The sequence below is a fragment of the Dendrobium catenatum genome, unplaced genomic scaffold, assembly GCF_001605985.2.
Source record: "Dendrobium catenatum unplaced genomic scaffold, ASM160598v2 fragScaff_scaffold_1022, whole genome shotgun sequence".
Classification (NCBI taxonomy): domain Eukaryota; kingdom Viridiplantae; phylum Streptophyta; class Magnoliopsida; order Asparagales; family Orchidaceae; genus Dendrobium; species Dendrobium catenatum.
In genome coordinates, this window is record NW_021319484.1 from 4,044,120 (window position 1) to 4,066,740 (window position 22,621).

The 22,621-nt window shown below is 33.8% G+C and overlaps 1 protein-coding gene across 8 annotated transcripts in view; it reads right to left on the minus strand.

The window, feature by feature from the left end:
• The window catches only part of LOC110110256 (polycomb group protein EMF2B), an 81,063-nt gene that overhangs the window by 55,251 nt on the left and 3,191 nt on the right, over positions 1-22,621 (minus strand). For 5 of the 8 annotated variants that reach the window (XM_028697958.1, XM_028697964.1, XM_028697960.1 and 2 more), the window contains exons 1-3: positions 15,326-15,531; positions 14,975-15,143; positions 14,791-14,846 (exon numbers count right to left, since the gene is read on the minus strand). In XM_028697958.1, the coding sequence (XP_028553791.1) occupies positions 14,791-14,846; positions 14,975-15,143; positions 15,326-15,360 (260 nt within the window). In that variant the 5' untranslated portion in view covers positions 15,361-15,531. Of the gene's footprint in view, positions 1-14,790; positions 14,847-14,974; positions 15,144-15,325; positions 15,532-17,937; positions 17,998-22,621 lie in introns of those variants that run through there. The other 3 variants (XM_028697962.1, XM_028697961.1, XM_028697963.1) reach the window with 2 other exon arrangements.

Below are 22,621 nucleotides of genomic sequence, written 5' to 3' on the forward strand. Positions count from 1 at the left end.
TAATTAGCTTTGCTTTTGCCTATTAATGCAATGTTTGAAATTTATCAAAAAAAAAAAAAACATAAAGGATCAGCCTTAAGCCCATATATTTTTGCTTTAGTCATGAATGTTCTCACTAGATATTTGCAAGAGGTTGTACCCTAGTTTATACTTTTTGCTGATGATATTCTTCTTGTTGATAAGACTAGATAGAGAGTTGAAGGTAAACTTGAATTATGGATGTCAACATCAGAGTCTAAAGGTTTTCCATTTGAGTGGATCTAAAAGGGAATATATGGAGTGAAATTTTAGTAATAATAGATCTAGAGAGGGAATGTGATTTTGGGCAATCAAGTTATTAATAACAGTATACGTTTTGGATATCTTGGGTCTATTATTTAGACTAATGGTGAAATAGATGGGGATATTATAAGTATAATTCAAGTTGGATGTCTAAAGTGAAGGAATGTACCGGGCTTGTTGTGTGATAAAAAAGTTTCCCTCAAACTTAAGGGAAAATACTATAAGATGGTGGTGAGACCTGCAATGCTTTATGGTGGAAAATGTTGGCCATTAAAAGAGAAGCATGATATTAAGTTGAGTGTTGCAGAGATGAGGATGCTCAGGTGGATGAGTGGCTTAACTCTTAGAGATGGGATATGGAACGAGTATATACGTGAAAAGGTTTGAGTAGCTCCAGTAGAATATAAGATTAGAGAGAGTCGCCTTAGATGGTTTGGTCACTTAAACAGCAACCTTCCGATGACTCGTTTAGGAAAATAGATGTATTTGATTTGACTTTTGTTAAGAAATGTAGAGGTAGACCTAAAAAGATTTAGTTAGAAAATATTAAAAATGACCTTTCTTTATTAGATTTAAATGAGAATTTTATTCTTAACATGACAAAATGGAGAAAAAATGATTCAAATAGCTGACTCCATATAGTAGGATAAAAAGCTCGATGTTGTTGTTGTTGTTGTTGTGGTAGATTAAGATTGTTTAACTAAATTTTTCCCGTTCTTGAATATTATTTTTTGGAAATACAGAATATGAACCCACCATAGTTGATTAGCCCTCCAGATCATAGAAAAACAATGACAATTAAGAGATTTCATGGACTCAAATTTAATATTAGTTATGGAATTGATTGCATTGTTGATAAAGAGTAAAGCCAATCAAAATCATATAATTGAAATCTATAAGTTAACCCAATCCACCAATATTAAAATATTTTGAGTCACAACATCCATGAGTCTAATTATCAATCATGGGTTGCCTCCTCTCAACCTAAGATATCCAAAACAAACCAGAGAGGCAACGTATATCAAATTGTACTTTCAAGATTAATGGTGACTTATAAAGAGCTTGTTGTACAAACTTGATTGAGTTGTTCAGAGAAACACAATATAGAAGCTTAAGATTTAGAGAAGCAACACATGAATGATAAGAACCCAGAGGCAAGCCATGAATATTGTTTATTTATAAGCTCAAGTTTGACTTGAAGAAGTGTGTTTAGGACATAAGAGTTTACTTCATTTGATAAGCAAGCTTAAGGGGCTATTTAGTATTGAATTGGATTTAACTTAGTGGTATTTAGTAAATCCTGTAAATCTGGATTTACTAAATCTTGAGGCAGTTAAATCTTGAAAACTGTTTGGTATAACAAATATTAAATCAAGAGAAACTGTTTGGCAAAGATCTGAGGATTTAAGGCAGTTAGAGATTTAAAGTAGATGATAAAATAGTTGAAAAGTACAAGAGCTAAACAGTTGAAATAACTTCATAATTAAATTAGTTGTGAAGTAGTGAAGCTAAATAGTTAGAATAACTAATTATTTAACTATTTTTCCTACTAATGAATTAATAAATTTTTAAGCAATTTTTAATTAGTTTTAATTATTAATTATTTTATAAATCAATTACATATTCTACTACTAATTAATTAATTATTAAAAAAATAAAAAAAAAATACTACTAATTAACTATTTATAATATTAATTAGATAATAATTATTTGTATTTTAAAATATATTAATTAAACCTTATATTTATTTTTTATTAATTATACTAATAATTGTTCAATTAAACTAAACTATAGTATTTAATTATACTATTAGTCATCATACTGATAGTTATTGTTGCTTTTTTTCTCTTCTCCTAGTAATTAGCCCATGTAGGGTTTTATTTTCATCTTCCTCATTTCTTCGTTACGGTTACTTTTTCTCGTCGTCATTTCTTCGAATGCTTGCTCGTAGAACTAAGGCCGAAGAAGCATAGTCGGTGCAGAAAAAATGACGATTGAGAGAGGACACCACAAATTGGAGAGGCTAGGGTTGTGAGGGTAATGATATTTTTCCCACTTTCACGCGGTTCTTCTGCTCGTAAATTCGTAAATCCGTCTCTCGAACGGATTTAGATTTACGCAGGTTTACGCCGTAAATTCTGAATTTATGCAGGCGTCGGATTTAGATAAACTTTGATAATTGTTTTGTTGGATTTACCGTAAATTTTGCTTAAATCCAAGCGCAAATTCGATCCCAAACAGCCCCTAAGCTAGCTCAAGATTTTGACATGGAGCCCCGACTCTAAATGTTTGGTGAGAACCTTGATCCAACATACCAAAGGCATAACCACTCAAAGTGGAACCCTAGTTCACTTCACTGGCAGAGAGCTTGTTCGTACTCCATTAGTTGAGTGGCCAATAAGCATGAGAACATGACCAATCATCATTCAAATGTACCGAATATGATGATAGCTAAGAGGCATAGCATGATTGATTCAATTTTATAAAAGTGAAACCCAAAAAATGCTAACACAACCCCTAACCATAGTTTTACACTACAGTGTACACAAGCTATTCATATGAATGCATTTCATGATGATCACAAATTTTCTTCCCACCTTTATGCACCCATCCTTAAATTTTAACCTATGTTGCACCAATATACATATATATGCAAGCCTCTTGTATCATATACGTGTTTGATACGACACTTATACATGTCGGATACAGCTTAAAATAATTTTTAATTTCAAAAGGATAAGCATATTGGATACGCGTCCCGTTGAAAAACGAAAAAAATTCCAAAAATATGATGCACTTATTTACTTCGCGGCTACAAGCAAGGTTCACTCATTTCAAAACCAGCGAGATGAGGCATTAGGGCTTCTTCATGTCTACGACGATAAGCGTACATCTAGGTTTCTTTTTCTTTATTTCGTCAAAGTAGCAGGAGAGGAGAGTCGGCCAACGCTGAGCAGACGAGACGAGGGCGTATGCAAGATTAGGCGAGGTGATACGCGAGATGAGAGAGTACGCGAGAAGAGGATAAGCAAGATGAGCATTTATTTACGCGAGACGAGGCCAAGCGGCCGCAAGCTTCGTTTCCATCGTCGATTACACGATACGAGGCCACACCAAGGTTCGGATCTATACTGGTATTCAAAAAGCATATGGCTTTAATAGTTTTTATATCTCTAACAATCTTTATTCTCGTAGCATAATTTAAAATTTTACCAACTTGAGTATGAAGTTATCACTTATTGCACATGGAATTCGAGCTGTTTAATTTAATATTGGTTTTTTCTATCTTGTTTTGGTGTTTGATGACTCGAGCATGACAAATGAATGAATATTTTTTGCTAATTTACATGAGCAAAATTAGGTTTTGTTCTCTAAATTTTATCATCATGATTTCATGCCCCAACTTCTGAACTTCTATTGATGTAGTTCTAGTGCTACGAAAGTGATAACCTCTTTAATAATTTTCTTACGGTTATGATTATGTCTACTCTGCGACATTTTTCTTTAATTATCATATTTTTGCTTGCTGAGTTTTGTGACTAAATATTCGGGCAAGAGTACTCAGAGCTTAATATATTATACATTGATCCTAGTTCCTAACATCAACGCCATATTTGACATGGGGCAAAGCACTTGTTTAAATTTGTTTTCAATTAATATGGATTATTTCCTGCACTTACTGTATGTCTCATCTTTGCAACAATTAAATGTCACCAAATTAGGAAAAACTTCTGAAGGTGGAGGTAATGTTGCATTCAAATGAAATTATTGTAATGTCTAATATAAGGATCATATTATAGAGTGAAAGCTCATTTTTTTAAGATTGTTGGGCATGGGACCAAAATTTGCCCTAAAATAAGTTTATCACAATAAGTTGAATTACAAAAGAAAGTTAGTGAAGCCGATCAAAGAAGTATAAGAGAACTTACTAAAGATATTCTACTTCCAAGTTAAGATGCTTCAAATCCTTCATCCTCTTATTTGATTCGAACTAATGCTATCAATGTTAACAAATGATCATTTGGGATGGATGGATATGAAACTAGAAAAAGAAACGCAGTTGCAGATAGCTCTTTGGAAAAGGCCTATAATCTGCAATTGAGAGAGCAGTTAAATGGGGAGATAGCAAGAATGTTTGACTCACTTGGCCTTTTTCAACCTAGCAAGGAATCTGCATTACAGGAATGCATTTACTTTTGCTTTTCAATAATAACCTCACAAGTTACGTGTCACCAGGATATAATGCCATCAGAACTAAGTTATTGAAAAGAAAGAGGGCTAACATTGAGAAGTTGCTCAAGCCAACCAAAAAAGTATGGAAGGAAAAATGAGTTACTTTGGTTTGGGATGAGTGGACAGATCCTCAAAGAATACCACTTATCAATTTCATGGCCGTAATAGAGAGTTATTTTAAATTTATCAAAGGTGTAAACTGTGAAGGACAGTACAAGGATAAGTTCTTCATTTCTAATTAAATCAAAAAAGTCATCATGATGGTGGGACCTTCAAAAATCATCCATGTCTTTACTGATAATGAACATGTTTGTAGAGCTGCAGGTTTACTTGTGGAGCAAGTCTATCCTCATATTTTTTGGATTTTATGTGTTGTGCATAAGCTTAATCTTTCCTTGAAGAACAATTGTGCAGCTAAGAATACTGAGGAAAATGAAATCACTTATAACAAATGTCATTAGATCACAATAATTGTTGGAGATGCAATTGTAATTAGATATTGGGATTTTTAATACATGACACTTCAAACTATTATATTTACTTATCAAACAACTAAAATATAATATTTACATACCTACCACTCAAATACACCTCTTCAATCTAAACTACCACTCCGTCAAAACTATGTGCCGGCTCTGTCTTTTGGGCGATGAAATCCCTTCTTCTTGGTCGCTGGAGTGTCTAGACGGCTTTGAAATCAAGACCCACCTGCTTCCATCTTCATTGATGCCATGGTAAGGCTTGTCTTCCTCCTCGGCATCATCTAGCTGCATGGGCTTTTGCTAGATGGGTTCATTGTCAACGACGAGAACTACACCGCCGACAGATATGGGCTTCAGCTTCTCCTTATTCTTCTTCTTATTGGATTTCTTCGGCTCATCTGCGCCTGAATCGTATCTCTTGAGATATTCCTTGAAGGGAAACGACATTAAAGACATTTTCACCATTTATTAATTTCAATCCATCCTCCGCCTCTCTGCTCTGTAGCCTACTTTTGCAGTATCATGAATCTCATGATTCCTCTGGCGACCAGATTTAATCTTCACCATTGCTTTTTAAGAAATTGTTGCTGGCATTTCTATAATTTGTTTTCTCTGCTTATGTTTATATAAATGAAACTACAAGCCATTGTAGTATGTAATCATGCCTTGAATACATCAGTCTCTGTTTTTAATCTCTTAATTACTTCTTCGATATCCTCTACTGTTCAGCTATGTTTTGTATCAAGCTTGTCTTATCACAAGCAGCCAAGGCATTTTATCATAAGGAAGAGGACGCAACCATCCGTCCGTCTTCTTCTTCACGCGCCAATAGTAGCGCCGGCAACAAAATCCTATTTCTCATCAACTCGTCTTTTCTTCACACGCCACTATTGTCGTCGATTGCCTTCTCCAGCGACCTCCTATCTCGACTTCCTGCTCCAGTGGTGTTGCAGGTTTCAGGTAGACACTCAACGACGAAGAAGAGATTTCACGCACGAGTCGGAGTGGGCTATTCAAGGATTTTTTGACGGAGTGGTAGTTTAGATGAAACATAGTGTATTTGAGTGATAGGTATGTAAATATTATATTTTGGGTGTTAGATAAGTAAATATAATAGTTTGAAGTGTTATGTATGTAAAAATCCCTTAGATATTTTATTATGAATCACTTAATGAAACATTCAATGTTCAATGATTTCTTTAATTTGAATATGCTTGTAGTGGCTAAACTCAGTTTGCCTCAGTTATAGTGATGTTAAGAAGATTCAAAAAAATAAAAAATGTGCTTAAATCTATTATGATCAGTAACAAATGGTCTGGTTATCGGGAAGATGATGTTAGAAATGTAAGGTATGTAAAAGAGAAGATTTTAGATAATTTATGATGGGATAAGATTGAATACATCTTAAATTTTACTGATCCAATTTATGAGATGTTAAGAGTTGTTGATACTGATAAGTCTTGTTTACATCTCATTTATGAGATGTGGGATTCAATGCTAGTTAAGGTAAAAGAAATTATATATAGACAAAAAAAAGACACTTAAAGAAGACTCAAGTTTTGGGAATGTTATTTATGTTATTCTAGAAAAAGGTGGAGCAAAAGTAACACACTTTTACATTGCTTGACTCACTCACTAAATCCTAAATAAATTTTAACATTTTTTCATTATTAATATTTAATTCACAATTATTGTTTAATAATTATTTAATAGTATTTGTTTTTAATGTTATTTGAATATATTCAAGTAAATAATGACTTCAAGAGGATCCTCAATGAGTTTCTCCACAGAAAGATTTAAAAATTTCAAATATGCGGAAGACATGTTTGAAGCGTTATTTTCCAAAATGATGATGAGAGAAGAAGTGTCAATATAGAGCTTGCTAAATTTTTTTGTTATTTAGAGAACTTTGGTGACCAAGAGTTCTTACGTGATAGGTGAAGAATTGATCCGAAAATATGTTGGTTGATACATGGAGCTTCAGCACCTCCACTTCAAACAATCGCCACAAAACTGCTTGGCCAAGTTTTACCCTCATCTTTTTGTTAAAGAAATTGGAGCACATACTCTTTCATCCAATCAATGAAAAGAAATAAAATTACTCCACAACAGGCTGAAAATTTAGTTTAAGTGCATACAAACCTTCAGATTCTATGAAGAAAAACTCCGACTTATATGAAAAGAGATAAAAAGATGTGGGATGCTATGTTGCACGGATACGCCTATTTATGAGGTATGCTGTAACGGACACGTGTCGGATATGGATACGCTTCCGATACGGCACGGATACGTGTCAGATACAACTTTCTCGTGTCCAATTAAAATATTATTTAAATTTGATCGAAACCGCAATTTGCCTTATTCATTTCGGCTATCTGCTTGATATCCCTATTCATTTATGCGGCTTCAACATTTCAGCGAGCTAGGTTTTTCGTTTCTGCATAGGTCTTTGTCTTCTTCGTTATAGTCAAAGGAGCGGCTCGACGACACGAGCATAAAAGCGGACAGGATCATCCTTCGTCGACAAAGAGGCTTGTCAACGAGAGCATTAAAGCCGACAAAATCCTTCGTCGACGGAGCGACTCGACAACACTAACAGTGAAGGCGACGTGAGCATTGAAGGTTTGTTTTCTTCGTTCTTCATTTTCTTAATTGTAGGCTCGGTACCGGAACTTGATACCGCTTGAGTACTCGGTACCGCTCAGTACTGCTCGGTACCGCTTGGTACTCAGTACTGCTCGGTACTGGTAGGTACTCGGTACTGCTCGATACTCAGTATCGTTCGGTACTACTCGGTACTACTCGGTACTCAGTACTCGGTACTCAATACTGCTCGGTACCGGTCAGTACTGCTCGGTACAAGTCGAACCCCGCTAGGGGGCAGCGCCCCCTTGGACCCCCAGCATAAGTGCAACATATCTACACTTTTAATTAAAAAATTTCATGTTTCAAATTCATGTGAATTAATTTGTGTTGATCCTTTGTAGGATAATGAGCTCTAGTGGTGCAGGAATTGGGTCTACTGATGGTCCATCAAAGACCAATATTAAAGATAACAAACCTCTGTGGGGTTATGTAACAAAAATAGGTAAAACGTTAGAAGGGGGTGGCAATATTGCATTCAAATGCAATTTTTGTAATGCTACATACAAAGGATCATATTATAGAGTGAAAGCTCATTTGTTAAAAATTAGTGGTCATGGAATTAAAGTATGCCCGAATATAAGCTCATCACAAATGGCTGAATTGTAAAGAAAAACCAGCGAAGCTGAGCAAAAGAGTAAAAAAGAGCTTCCAAAACATATTCCACTTCCAAGCACTCATGCTTCATATCCTTCATCATCTTCTTCGATTAGAAGTGATGACAGTACTATTAATAAGGAGCCTTTTCGGATGGAGGGATTTGAACCAAAAAGAAGAAAATATATTGTAGAGAGTGCTTTGGAGAAATGATTTAATTTACAAATGAGAGAATAACTAGATGGAGAAATAGCTAGAATGTTTTACTCAGCTGGACTTCATTTTAACCTAGCAAGAAATCCACATTACAAGAATGCATTTACCTATGCATGCAATAATAATCTTGCAGGATACGTGCCACCTGGATATAATGTCATTGGAACGAAGTTGTTGCAAAGAGAGGGATAATATTGAGAAGTTGCTCGAGCCTACTAAAGGAGTTTGGACGGAAAAAGGAGTTACTTTGGTTTGTGATGGGTGGACAGATCCACAAAGAAGACCACTTCTTAACTTCATGGCTGTAACAAAGAGCTATCATATGTTTATCAAAGCTGTAAACTGTGAAAGACAGTACAAGGATAAGTTCTTCATTTCTAATTTAATCAAAGAAGTTATCATGATGGTGGGGCCTTCAAACATCATCCAGGTCATTACTGATAATGCACCTGTTTGTAGAGCTGCAGGACTACTTGTAGAGCAAGTCTATCCTCATATTTTCTGGACACCGTGATTTGTGCATACGCTTAATCTTGCCTTGAAGAATATTTGTGCAGCTAAGAATACCAAGGCAAACAAAATCACCTACAATGAATGTCATTAGATAACAGTGATTGCTGGAGATGTACTTGTAATTAGAAATTTTATTATGAATCACTCCATGAGACTCTCTATTTCAATGACTTCTCTAATTTGAAGATGCTTGCAGTTGCTGAAACTCGGTTTGCCTCGGTTATAGTGATGTTAAAAAGATTCAAAAAAAAATACTATTCAAGCTATGGTGATCAGTGACAAATGGTTCTGTTATAGGAAAGATGATATTGGAAATGCTAGATATATAAAGGAGAAACTTTTAGATGATTTATGGTGGGATGAGATCGAATACATCTTTCACAGATCCAATTTATGAGATGTTGAGAGTAAATGATACAGATAAGTCTTGTTTACATCTCATTTATGAGATGTGGGATTCAATGCTTGCAAAAGTAAAAGAAATTATATATAGATATGAGAGGAAGGCACTTCATGAAGGCTCAAGCTTCTGGGATGTTATTTATGCTATTCTAGAAGATAGGTGGCGCAAAAGTAATACAGCTTTACATTGCTTAGCTCACTCACTAAATCCCAGGTAAATTTCAACATTTTTCATTATTATATATAGACATGAGAGGAAGGCACTTCATGAAGACTCATTGTTGTTGTTTAGTAATTTCAGTATTTTTTCATTATTTCATTTTAATATTTTTTGAAGATATTCAACTAAAGAATGACTTCAAGAGGATCCTCAAAGAGTTTCTCCACAGAAAGATTTAGAAATTTCAAATATGAGGAAGACATGTTTGAAGCATTATTTTCCAAATGAGGAGGAGAGAAGAAGTGTCAATATTGAGCTTGCTAAATTTTTTGGTTACTTAGAGGACTTTGGTGACCAAGAGTCATTGTGTGATAGGTGGAGAATTGATCCAAAAATGTGGTGGATTATACATGAGCTTTAGTGGCCTCCTACATTCCAAAAATCGTCATACAATGCTTGCCAACATTTCAGTCCTCATGCTTGTATGAAGAATTGGAGTACATACTCGGTCATCCCAATCAATGGACAAAAAAGAAATAAAAATTACTCACAACGTTTGAAAAATTAATTTATGTGCAAACATAATCTTTGACTTCTCTCCAAGGAAACTCAACTTACTATGAAGAGGAGAATAACATGATGTGGGCATGTTTGCTAATGGAGATGGATTGTGAATATCTCTTGAGGATATGGGATTTTAAAAAATTTGCTATCTTCACTTTGATGAGCCTGAGTTAGAAGTTTTATGATATTTCATCCGAGTGATTAGCAACCAAAAGACAAAACCACTGACAGAAGCTAATCCTTATCTTCCCTTCATATTGATAGTTGAAATTTCATGTGGCTGGACAAGTTTATCTTCTTATTTTTGTTGTTTTATAGACATTTAAATTATTTAATGCTTAGTTTTATTCAATTTATTTGTCATTTCAAAAATATTTACATCATGGTCCTTATTTTATGTTATTTTATATATTATAATGTCGTATCCCGTCCGTATCCGTATCCTGTATGTTTAAGAATCTGGTGGTGTCCCGTATCTGTACGTGTCGTATCACGTATCGCCGTATCCGTATCGGTGCAACATAGGTGGGATGTGTTGCTGGAGATGAATATGAGGTCTCTTGATGAATGGGAATATTAGAAATTGTGTTAATCTTTCACTTGATAAGCCTGAATGGAGCTAAGATATTTATGAAGATGTATAAAAGTTCAAAGATAACCACAAAGAAGTAAGTCTATCCATTCCTTACTATTATGAATAGTTGAAACTTCCATGAGCTAGACAATTTATGTTTTTTGTTTTTGACTAGCAACATTTGAATGCTTACTTTTATTATACTATAATAAACTACAGTCTACAAATGATTGCTTTCATTTTCTGCATTAATATATGTTATCTGATTAATTTCTTAATTATATCATTTATAAATTAAAATATGTGTCCGGTCGTACCCGATCCTGTATTTTAAGACAATTTACTATGTCCGTTGTATCGTGTCGTTCCGTTCGCTTCATATCATCGCGTGCAACATAGATTTGAAAGATTAATTAAACTCTCGCAAAATATTCAGGATTAAATCCTTAATAATTAGTTATTAAGATTCACGTCTAATTAAGAATGAATTTTAATCTACGGAACCAAAATTAACTGGACGCCTAATATTAGCGCGCATTGTTATTAAGGGTCAATTCATAGATTAAAATTTACTCAATTTAATTTAACAAAGGCAACTTACTTCATGACGTAGGAGTACTCTAGGATAAGGAACTGAAACTAATAATAGGATAGAACTGGAATATATCGGAACTTACAAGGATATAATGAAAATAACTTAAGATACATAAGAGCTATAGAAGTTAATTCTATTTGGCATTCAGGGAACTAAAATGCGTTGAGAGTAAGGATCTACGTTGATAGTTAGGATTTAAAAATTTGTATCCGGTGTGGGTCAGTACTAGAAATGGTGTGTTATTGTAGATAAGAGTTTAAAGGTTAAGTTATAAAATTAATAGATGTAGAAAGAATATCACTTTAACAGATTGTGCTTCATGATGCAATTTTAATATTATAAGTGCTTTATGCTCTCAGGCATAGTTTGGAAATGATCTCTATATATAAATTTTTGACATTAGACTTAAAGCTAGATATGATTATCTTTAATAGCAAAATACCATCTTTGTATAAATACAGTTTTTGCATTGAAGAGAAATTTAAAATGACATGTTGATAGACGAGGTAGATGATTTTAAAGTTCAGGGGCCGATGATTGAAACGCACGAATTATGCAAGATGATAGGTTTGTTGTTACTTATGATTTTTCATTGCTTATTCCTTATTAAGAAGATATGGACAGATACTCATCATCTATAAAAGAGGATCCTACACGTAACAGATGGTGACTTTTTCTTATTAAAACATTAAATCGTTTAGATTGAAAAATTGTAATTATTATCACGTAAATTATTGTACCCAACTCGATTATTAGTTTGGACTTATAAGTATAAGGTGGCAAATAAAAATATTAGTTTAATAGACATTTTAGGATTAGATGGGTGCATTAAGAAATATTAACTAAATATATTTTTGTGAGCATTATGATTTTTGCTTGAATGGAGCTGCTAATATTATGTGGGGAAAAGTGAGCTCTGATTGTGAGTGCAAAATTGCATAGAATGTCCTGTAGAGTCTATATTCAATAGGGAAAAGCTACCTAATAGTATAAAATAGTTAGGTGTGTGAATCCTAATGTGCAGAAAAAAGATTAAAAAATAAAGCTTATTGTTATAAAAACTTGGGTTAATTTTAAAATTCTGATAATTGGGAAATACTATAAAGTGTCGTAAGATGCTAAGAAAGCAATATGCGAGCAAAACATAGCTTAGTAGTGGATTTTATTAATAGATAGATATCTAATGAGGGAGAAAGATATATGTATAAGTAGCCAAACAAAGAGATAGGAGTAGTAAGGATTGAGTGTAATGTAAGGTTGTTTTAAAGCATGGTAACGACAAAAATACATTCTTAGAAAATGATATTCAACAAAAGATGGATGAGTATTTTGCTAAACTTTTAAATGAAGATTGTAAAATAGTATTGATATAGTAGTTGACCTTTAGCCCACCTAAATGAAAAAAGATTTCTGTTTTTCAAGTCGATTAATTGTAAAACTGAAGGTGGAAAAGCTGTGGACCTGATGATCCCAATTATATTGAAAGCTTAGAGATAAGGGAATATTCATGTATCTATAACTTTTTCATATTAGTTTTTTGAGACTCTGAAAATTAGGTGCAGATGAGTGGAGATGAGTATGAGGTTAATTTGCTATTTAATGAATGAAAGGTCGATGTCAAGAGTTTGGCGAATTATAGATATTAAGTTAATGTGTCATCGTTTTAAAACTATGGGATGGCGAGGGGTTATGGAGCTAAGGTGCGGCGTGAACTGAATGTTCAAATCGGAATTGTGGATTCGATGCCGGGGATTAGGTCGCTATGGAACCAATCTCAACATCTATTAAAAAGTGATTGATGGGCGAAATAATAGAGGGATAAGGCGCCGCTCTTGGCGAACATCACTGATATCTTATTGATTGTAGAAAAAGCATATTATGAATCACACTTCAAGAGCACACGCCCTGCTATTGCGCAGAGTTCTTGAAAAAAAGGAAGCTCACACAGTGCTTATATTCCAAATAATGTAAAGATTATGTATAGCCTGCAGCTCATTTATCTCTGTGCCTCCAGAACCCAAGGTGGGATTGACCAAGTATTTCCCTATTTCGGTTGGGTTACATCAAGGATCAGCCTTAAGCCCATATCTTTTTGCTTTAGTCTTGGATGTTCTCACTAGACATTTGCAAGAGGATGTACCTTGGTGTATGCTTTTTGCTGATGATATTCTTCTTGTTGATAAGACTAGAGAGGGAGTTGAAGGTAAACTTGAATTATGGAGGTCAACCTTAGAGTCTAAAGGTTTTCACTTGAGTAGATCTAAAACGGAATATATGGTGTGTAATTTTAGTAGTAATAGACCTAGTGAGGGGTTTGTGACTTTGGGCGATCAAGTCATTAATAATAGTGCACGTTTTAGATATCTTGGATCAATTGTTCAGAGTGATGGTGAAATAGATGGGGATATTATCAGCAGAATTCAAGTTGGATGGTTGAAGTGGAGGAATGCATCGGGCTTGTTATGTGATAGAAATGTACCCCTCAAACTTAAGGGAAAATTCTATAAGATGGTAGCGAGGCCTGCAATGCTTTATGGTGCCGAATGTTGGCCATTAAAAGAGAAGCATAATACTAAGTTAAGTGTGGCAGAGATGAGAATGCTTAGGTGGATGAGTGGCTTTACCCTTAGAGATAGGATACGAAATGAGCATATACGTGAAAAGGTTGGAGTAGCTCCAATAGAAGATAAGATTAGAGAGAGTCGCCTTAGATGGTTTGGTCACATAAAACGGCGGCCTTTCGATGACCCGGTTAGGAGAGTAGAGATATTAGATTTGACTTATGTTAAGAAAGGTAGGGGTAGACCTAAAAAGACTTGGTTAGAAAATATTAGAAAGGACCTTTCTTTATTTGGTTTAAACGAGAATTTGACTTTTAATAGAACACAATGGAGAAAAAGGATTCATGTAGCCGACCCCACGTAGTGGGATAAAGGCTTGATGTTGTTGTTGTTGTTGTAGGACACTTTACTTTTGGGGTAAGCAATTGTAGTAGACCAAGTTGTAGATTTGAGAAAAATTATGGTACTGATTTTAATACTAATAGAAAAATTGCACCAAATAATAACAAAATATGCATGGCTTCCCCAAAATAAGATAGCAATTTTGTTAAAGAAAATTTATTAACTTTCTGATCAGCAAATTCAAAGTAATCACAAATCCATGCATACAATTGAAATCGACATAATTAAGTTTTAAGGATCTAATGAAAGTGGTATTTGAAAGAATGTCATCGATATGAGTACTCAGGTATCCAAAGCATAAGCAGCAATAACTAGTTAAGTTTATTCTGAACTAGAGAGGAAGTTGCTTATCTAATTCCCACTAAAAAGATGAACAAGGTAAGAATGCTTAAACACGTGCTCCTATATACATAAAAAAGAACTTTGAAAACAAAGTTAAGAGAATATCCAAGATGACTACCAACTAGAATGCATCCGCTCCAATTCAGTATCATTTTTATCACCTAATGAAGTAATAAGCAAACATTCAACATCCACATGATTTCTAAATTGGAGGAAACTATTACCTTCTTTTGAGTTTTGCTTGTATCTTGTACTGTAAACATCTCTGTAAAAATGATGGCTGAAGAACAAGAAATCATTATGACCGAATTAAACATTTGAAGCAACAAGTGTTAAAAGTTGAAGAACTAAAGAGATGGGAAAGAAGAAAAAAATTGGTTTGAAAAGCCATAGCAGTAAGGAATTTACCTTTCGAATAGCCCGGCGTTGAAGAATATTATAGAATTCAACAGGTTTGCAGTATATGGAAAGACTTTCTTCAGCTGCAAGCTCCTCTGCAGCAGTTAAGCAAACCCTTGATTGCTGACGGCACATCTGATCAGCAGTCCTAGAACGGCTACAACTGCAGCCAAGGGCCCTGCATTATCAAGACAATTAACAAGCCATTTGACATGAATAAAGAACAATAATCATCTCATTAGTCAAAGTGAGGTTATACTACAGTAAGAATATGAATACAAGTGCAATAGAAAGGCTATGGCTAACTCAGTTCACGGACAATTAAACAACCAAATGCTGAACATTAGGTAAAATACATACGCAGCTTCATGATCAACAAAAGGCAAGCCTGGCATTCTGGCTTTGCTGTATACAAAAAGCTCACATTTTCGTAGACTTGACCATGTGAATTAAGTGATAAACTGCTCAGCAAAACAGTAATTGCAGTCCACTAAAACTTCAGCAAAGCCAATAACCCTGTCATTTTGTAGGAATTTGCCAGAATGTGGTAATGAATACCTTAGTCTCTGCAATTTAAAAAAAAGTGGGCACATCTAAGAAGGATTAAAATACATATTTAGATAAGAATCAATCCACCTTCAAAAGGATAAAGATCATAGATCAAAATAAAATATTAATGAATTGAAAAGTAATCAAGTACCTGAAGGTAAAGTTGGAGAGAACAACATAAAATAATGTAGATGATTATCTTTTCTTAATTGCGCATAAAAAGGTATCAATATAAATGCATTTTGTAGGATAAAAATAATGCCAATAACAACATTGAAATAGACTTGACCAATGAAAAGCTTTGAAGTTTTCTACAGTTTCACCTCCCAAAATATAGCAATGCCAGGTGAATGCAAACCCAGAATGATAAATAGGCGAGACTACTCGAGCACAAAACAAGTTCAAAGAGAAAATAAAATTGAAAAGGCATAATGGTAAAATTATATATAGTATCACATTATTGTTAATCAAAGACCTTTAATATCTGTATTGTTTTACCATTCAAGTATTACAGTATTAGTTCAAATAAGTATACCAGTAACAAAACTATAACCAACTAATAAATCAATCCCATTTATAGGACATTTCATGTGGGATTAATATAGTTCTTCAAGACTCTAACTGGACATGTTTCTAGCATGACTGGCCAACTCAATTTGGCTATCCCTCCTAGCTTGGAGAACAACCTTCCACGTTAAGATTTTTTATGGTTTATTCTTGTTGAGCTTAGCATGGACATTCGTGTCTTTGTTTTCTTCTATTGTCTTTCAATCTTGAGTCCACTTCTACATAAAATGGTCCTCCAGCTTGTATTAGGTCATGCTATGATTGATAATTACGTTAAAATAAAGCTCCTCCTGCATGAAATGTTTAGCATCCATGTTGTGTGCTTGTTGTATTATTTCCAAGGCAGCATGTGCTTTTTATTAAGATTCAACTTACATTTGCAGATTGCCTGCAAGTTGTATCCATGGAGTCAAAGTTTTGCACCATTTTTTCTACGATCTTCTCCTCCACCCTCTAAATTTGTCGGCCATCATCCCCCACCATCTTCCTCTCAATTTTAAGGCATCTCAATTGGTACCCACTTCACTGGCAATTTAACATCAGAGGAAACTATAATCCATGAAATTCAGAATACCAAAAAAGTCCCTAATAACCCTTAATCCAGGCTGATTTTTCCTGTCCTTATTTCTCTGCTCACTTCTTCTCTGTTATGTTCACTTCCTTTACTAAACCTTTTATGCTATTTTATTGCTTCTTTGTTGCTGATTTTCTATAGCTTTGCAGCTTATACTGTGAAGTAAAAAAACCCAAAACGCTCACCCCCACCAGTCACCCAACCAGCCACCCACCAACTCTAGACAGCATGTCACACCCTATGCCAACCCGCCTCCCAAAATTCGACTTAGAATGCAACAGAGGAGAGACTGTAAATTATTTACCTTATATCACATTACATTTCAATAAAATTCTTGTCATTCAAAAGCAACACCACTATAAAAAATATCATAACTAAAAAATCAATCATAAGTGAAAGTTGTCCATGCTTTCATTTCCAAAATGTTCATATACAGAGCAACTACAAGAAAACTAACATAGTAGATAAGTACAGGGAAAGCCATAATTAACATGAGCATCAATAAGTGAATATAAGAAAATTGCATGTAACCATTTAACAGGAATTATGAATAGTATGTTATAATGTATCAAGTGAAAATATTGTTAGGTAGGAACCATGTGAAACGTAATATTAATATCTTCGCATTAAGCTAGATGCCTTCAATATGAAAATGATATATTGCTTGTAAATCATGCATTATTTATTATTTTCAATATGTTCATCATACATTACTGCAGGTAATCATAAATAGATTTCCACTCATTTCAAAATTCTTCAATCAGCCTCGGTGTTAAGATGTCTAGGTTTAAGTATACAGCCCGTAGGCTCCATAGGTCACATTGCCTCTATGGCCCATTATAGCTTGTAGGCCTTATATCAGAACTCATAGGCTTCACATTGTAGCTTGTAAGCTTCATATCACACCAAGGTCACACTGTCTCTACGGGGTCGTACTGCCCCCACTCATTCATAACCTAACATGACATCTTCTCAGACTTAGATTATCATTATTTTTTTTTTTCTTCTTTAGGTTGTGACTTTCTGTCAGAGGTACCATTATATAAGCAGGTATGACAGCATGATTCATATTGTCATCATAAGATAGAGTAGTACACAGTGACATAATATAACATAATCACCAGTTACAAAAAGTAACATGTGGAATTTGTATGACTCTGAATTTCAAGCTAAACCAAACAACTAATAATACACATATACCCGTCACCCACAACTAGTTTGAATGTACAAATAAAAACAATACCCAACCAACTTGCATACATTATTAGAATACATATCTTACCTCATCGACGGGCTAACTCACCAAGTTGGACACCTCGAGCCGCCTACGTATATAGGGCACCTACGACAACCCAAATCATTAATTAACAATTTGCACGATTTACTCTCAGACTCACACAATTACATCAATTTTAACCCTAATGAGATCTAGGCAAAAACTTAACAATATCCATAGTAGTATACTATTGCTTCCACTCAAAAAATTGTAGAACACGCATTTTTTTCTACCAGCCGCTAGTGTTTTCCCTTCACATGTTATTAAATAAGTTACTTGGATATAAAATTTACATCTTTTTACATTCATTACCATCACTAGCGTTGACATAGATTTATATATATCTTAGTACAATAAAAATGAATAGAGAACATAAATTTATGTATCTTAATCAATAATTCCTACCTCAATTGTGAACCCTGAGTTACACAATCTACTCAAAAACTAGTTAGAGCATTAATTCCAAATATGTTCCCTTGAACAATCTTTTTGTGCAAAGCCAAGAGACAATTTTCTTGTAGCTACCCTTCCTTGATCTTTAGAAATATTTCATGCTGCACTATCAAACTACTAAGAATATCATGCGAAGTTTTTGCCAAGCACTTTAAATCAAAACCCAAAAAGTTCCTAATAAAGACTCCACTTCTTAACCAATAATTAAGGCAAATAACCAGTTAATTGTTTGCTATGTACATAAGTTAAAACAACAACTTTCCCAGAATAATAATTAATGGAGCAATCATAGTTCTTAAAAAAATTACATCTCCTCTATCTCATATTCAAATCCATGAGTGAATAGATAGTACACTCATATGATCCATAAAAATCTCAGAAATCTAACTATACATATAATTTTTCAAATCAAAATATGATAATAGCTAGTTTTAAAGCATGAGTAGGAAATTCTCATATTTGTTTAACTGCCTTAAAGCATAACCTACTACCAAGCTATTTTGAAGCAATATATAACCCAAACCTAAAATTGAAGGCATAATTATACACTTCAAGCCCATCTTCACCAGAAAGAATAATAAGTACCAACACTCTCCTCAATCAACACTTAAGCTCCTCAAAACTCTTCTTACAGACATGTTCTAGCTGAAATTGGCCTTCTTTTCAATCAATTTAAAGAATGCTATGACAATGTTGAAAAATCCTTTAGCAAATCTCTTATAGTACCCTACCAAACCTAGGAATCTACTACTAGGATACAGTAGTTGGCCTATTCCATTCAAGAATAGTTTAAATTTTTAAGGATTTACCAAAATACCAGCTCTAGGTAAGTCATAATTCAAAGTTATTACTCCTTTCAACCAAAAATACCACTTATTCAACTTGGCATAAAGCTGTTAAACACATAGAATCACAAGAATAACTATAAGATGTTGCTCATATTCGATCAAAATCTTGAAATATAATAATATATGATCAATAAAGGCAATAACAAATTGAGCTGAGGCTTGAGCACTAATTCCATGAAATTTGTTAAGGCATTAGTTTAGTCAAAGCCAATATCAAAAACTCATAATGCCAATATCATGTTTGAAATTTTATTTTAGGAAATTATCCTTCATTGACACTGAACTGAAAATAAAAAATAAAGTAAAATGGTATTCTAGGATTAGATGGGGGCATTTAAAGAATATTAACAAAAATATTTTTTAGAGTAAGATTTTAGATGTTAATATTTTATCTGTGCATTAGGATGTTAATGTTATGTGGGAAAAAGTGGCTAGTGATATTAAGAATATTGCAAAAGATGTGCTTGGAGTATAAAGGGAAAAGCTCCTAATAGTAAAAATAGTTCGTGGTGGAATACAAATGTGTAAGAAAAGATTAAAAATAAGAAGATTTGTTATAAAAATTTGTTTAATTTTAAAAAGTTGATAATTAGGAAAGATATAAAGAGGCTCGTAAGGAATCTAAGAAAGCAATATGCGATGCAAATACCTTAAATTTTAATGATTTATATAATAGATTAGATACTAAGGAGGGAGAAAGATATACGTATAAATTAGCCAAACAAAGAGATGGGAGTAGTAAGGATTTAGTTCAAGTGTATTAAGGATGAAGATCAAAAAATACTTTTCTTAGAAGATGATATTCAACAAAGGTGGATGAGATATTTTGCTAAACTTTTTAATGAAGATTGTGAAAATAAGATTGACTATAGTGACCTTAGCACCCTAAAGGAAAATAAAGATTTTTGTTTTTATCGGCGCATTAGTAAAACCGAAGTTAGAGAGGCTTTAAAGAAAATGAAGGGTGGAAAAGCTGTTGGACATGATGATATTCCAATAGAGGTGTGGAAATGCTTAGGAGATGAAAGAATTCTGGCTTACTAAATTTTTTTAATACTATTTTGAAGACTAAAAAGATGTCAGATGAGTGGAGAATGAGTGTGTTAATTCTTATTTTTAAGAATAAAGATGATGCACAAGATTGCGAATTAAAGAGGAATTAAGTTAATGTGTCATACTTTAAAACTATAGGAGCGAATTATGGAGCATAGGTTGCAGCGTGATACTAATGTTTCTCAAAATCAATTTGGATTCATGTCGGGTAAGTTGACTATGGAAGCCATACATTTATTAAGAGGGTTGATGAAGAAATATAGAGAAAATAAAGGAGGATCTACATATGATATTTATTGATTTAGAAAAAGCATATGATAAAGTTCCAAGAGAAGTGCTATGGAGGAGTTTCTTGAAAAGAAAAGAAGTTAATAACGCTTATATTCAAATCATTAAAGATATGCATACATCAGCTATTACTTGTGTTTCAAATACAAGGTGGTTTGACCAAAGTATTACCTATTTCAGTTGGGTTACATCAAGGATCTGCCTTAAGCCCATATCTTTTTGCTTTAGTCATGGATGTTTCCGCTTAAACATTTGCAAGAGGATGTACCTTGGTGTATGCTTTTTGCTGATGATAAATCTTCTTCTTGATAATATTAGAGGAGTTGAAGGTAAACATGAATTATGGAGGTCAACCTTAGAGTCTAAAGGTTTTCGCTTGAGTAGATCTAAAACGGAATATATGAAGTGTAAATTTAGTAGTAACAGACCTAGTGAGGGGATTGTGACTTTGGGAGATCAAGTCATTAATAAGAGTACACGTTTTAGATATCTATGGATGCTATGTTCAGAGTGATTGTGAAATAGATGGGGATATTATCAGCAGAATTCAAGTTGGATGGTTGAGTGGAGGAATGCATCGGGCTTGTTACCTCAAACTTAAGGGAAAATTCTATAAGATGGTAGTGAGGCCTGCAATGATTTATGGTGCCGAATGTTGGCCATTAAAAGAGAAGCATAATACTAAGTTAAGTGTGGCAGAGATGAGGATGCTCAAGTGGATGAGTGGCTTTACCCTTAGAGATAGGATACGAAATGAGCATATACGTGAAAAGGTTGGAGTAGCTCTAGTAGAAAATAAGATTAGAGAGAGTAGCCTAAGATGGTTTGGTCACATAAAACGGTGGTCTTCCGATGACCCGATTAGGAGAGTAAAGGCAAAACTAAAAAGAAAGGAAGAGGCAAACCTAAAAAGATTTGGTTAGAAAATATTAGGAATGACCTTTCTTTATTAGATTTAAATGAGAATTTGACTTTTAATAGGACAATGGAGAAAAATGATTCATGTTGCCGACCACACAGTGGGATAAAGGTTTGATGTTGTTGTTATGTTGTTGTTGACACTGAACTGAAAATAATCATATCTTAAGTCAACATGGGAATACACCCAAGTTCGTTGCAGCTGATCAAAAATATGTCAAGAGGAAAAAGGATATTTATTTTTTACAAGCAACTAATTCAACTACTTGTATGAGTGGCCTTAACACAAAATTCAACTTCTTTGATGGAGATAATCTAGACAACTGCTTAGAAAAATATGAACAGATTCTTAAACACTTGGTTTGTCTGCCAAACAACAGCATAAATATTGCAAACACCACCATTTGTTGCCTATCCACTCCTAGAGCCTCAAAAGCCATCTCAGACTGATTGATCTAATTCTCAACTTAAGTGATCCGGTTTTCCAAAAAAAATTGATGGTTGATCAACTTTAGTTGCTCAAAATTAATGAAAACCACAAATAAATGACAACCTCCACCCATCCTTCTATGGTGCATCTTTTGCACGTGATGTTGTTATTGTTATTGTTAACTCACTAATGCGCTAAGAATCCCTGAGTTTATTCTTGTTGATTTAAAATCTTAGCATAATAAGTATTGTTGAGGCACTTCAAAATAATTCACCCGAGGGTGCTATAGAAGAACCCCAATGCTAACCATAGATTGCCTTATAACATGAATACTCATCTTCTAATAGATATCATCTACTTCATAATCCAACTCAACTAGCAGCAATGCATTCTCTACCCCAATCAGCCTAATGCTACCCTAAATTAAAATCTAATATTAACGGAAAGTATTCCATCAATAACACAAAAAATTTCTTAGAATTCCACAAATCATAAAACTTAGCTCTAGTACTATAAAAGTTATTACACTTCAAAGGAGGTCAATAAAATTTGCATTAAAAAAAAATAAAATCTAGAGGAATACACAAGTTGAATGACACTAAAGCAAAAAAAAATCAAAGTTAATATTAGAATTAAAAATTATTCAACAAAAAACTTACAATTATAACATTTAATGGAATTTAATACTCATAATAGAATG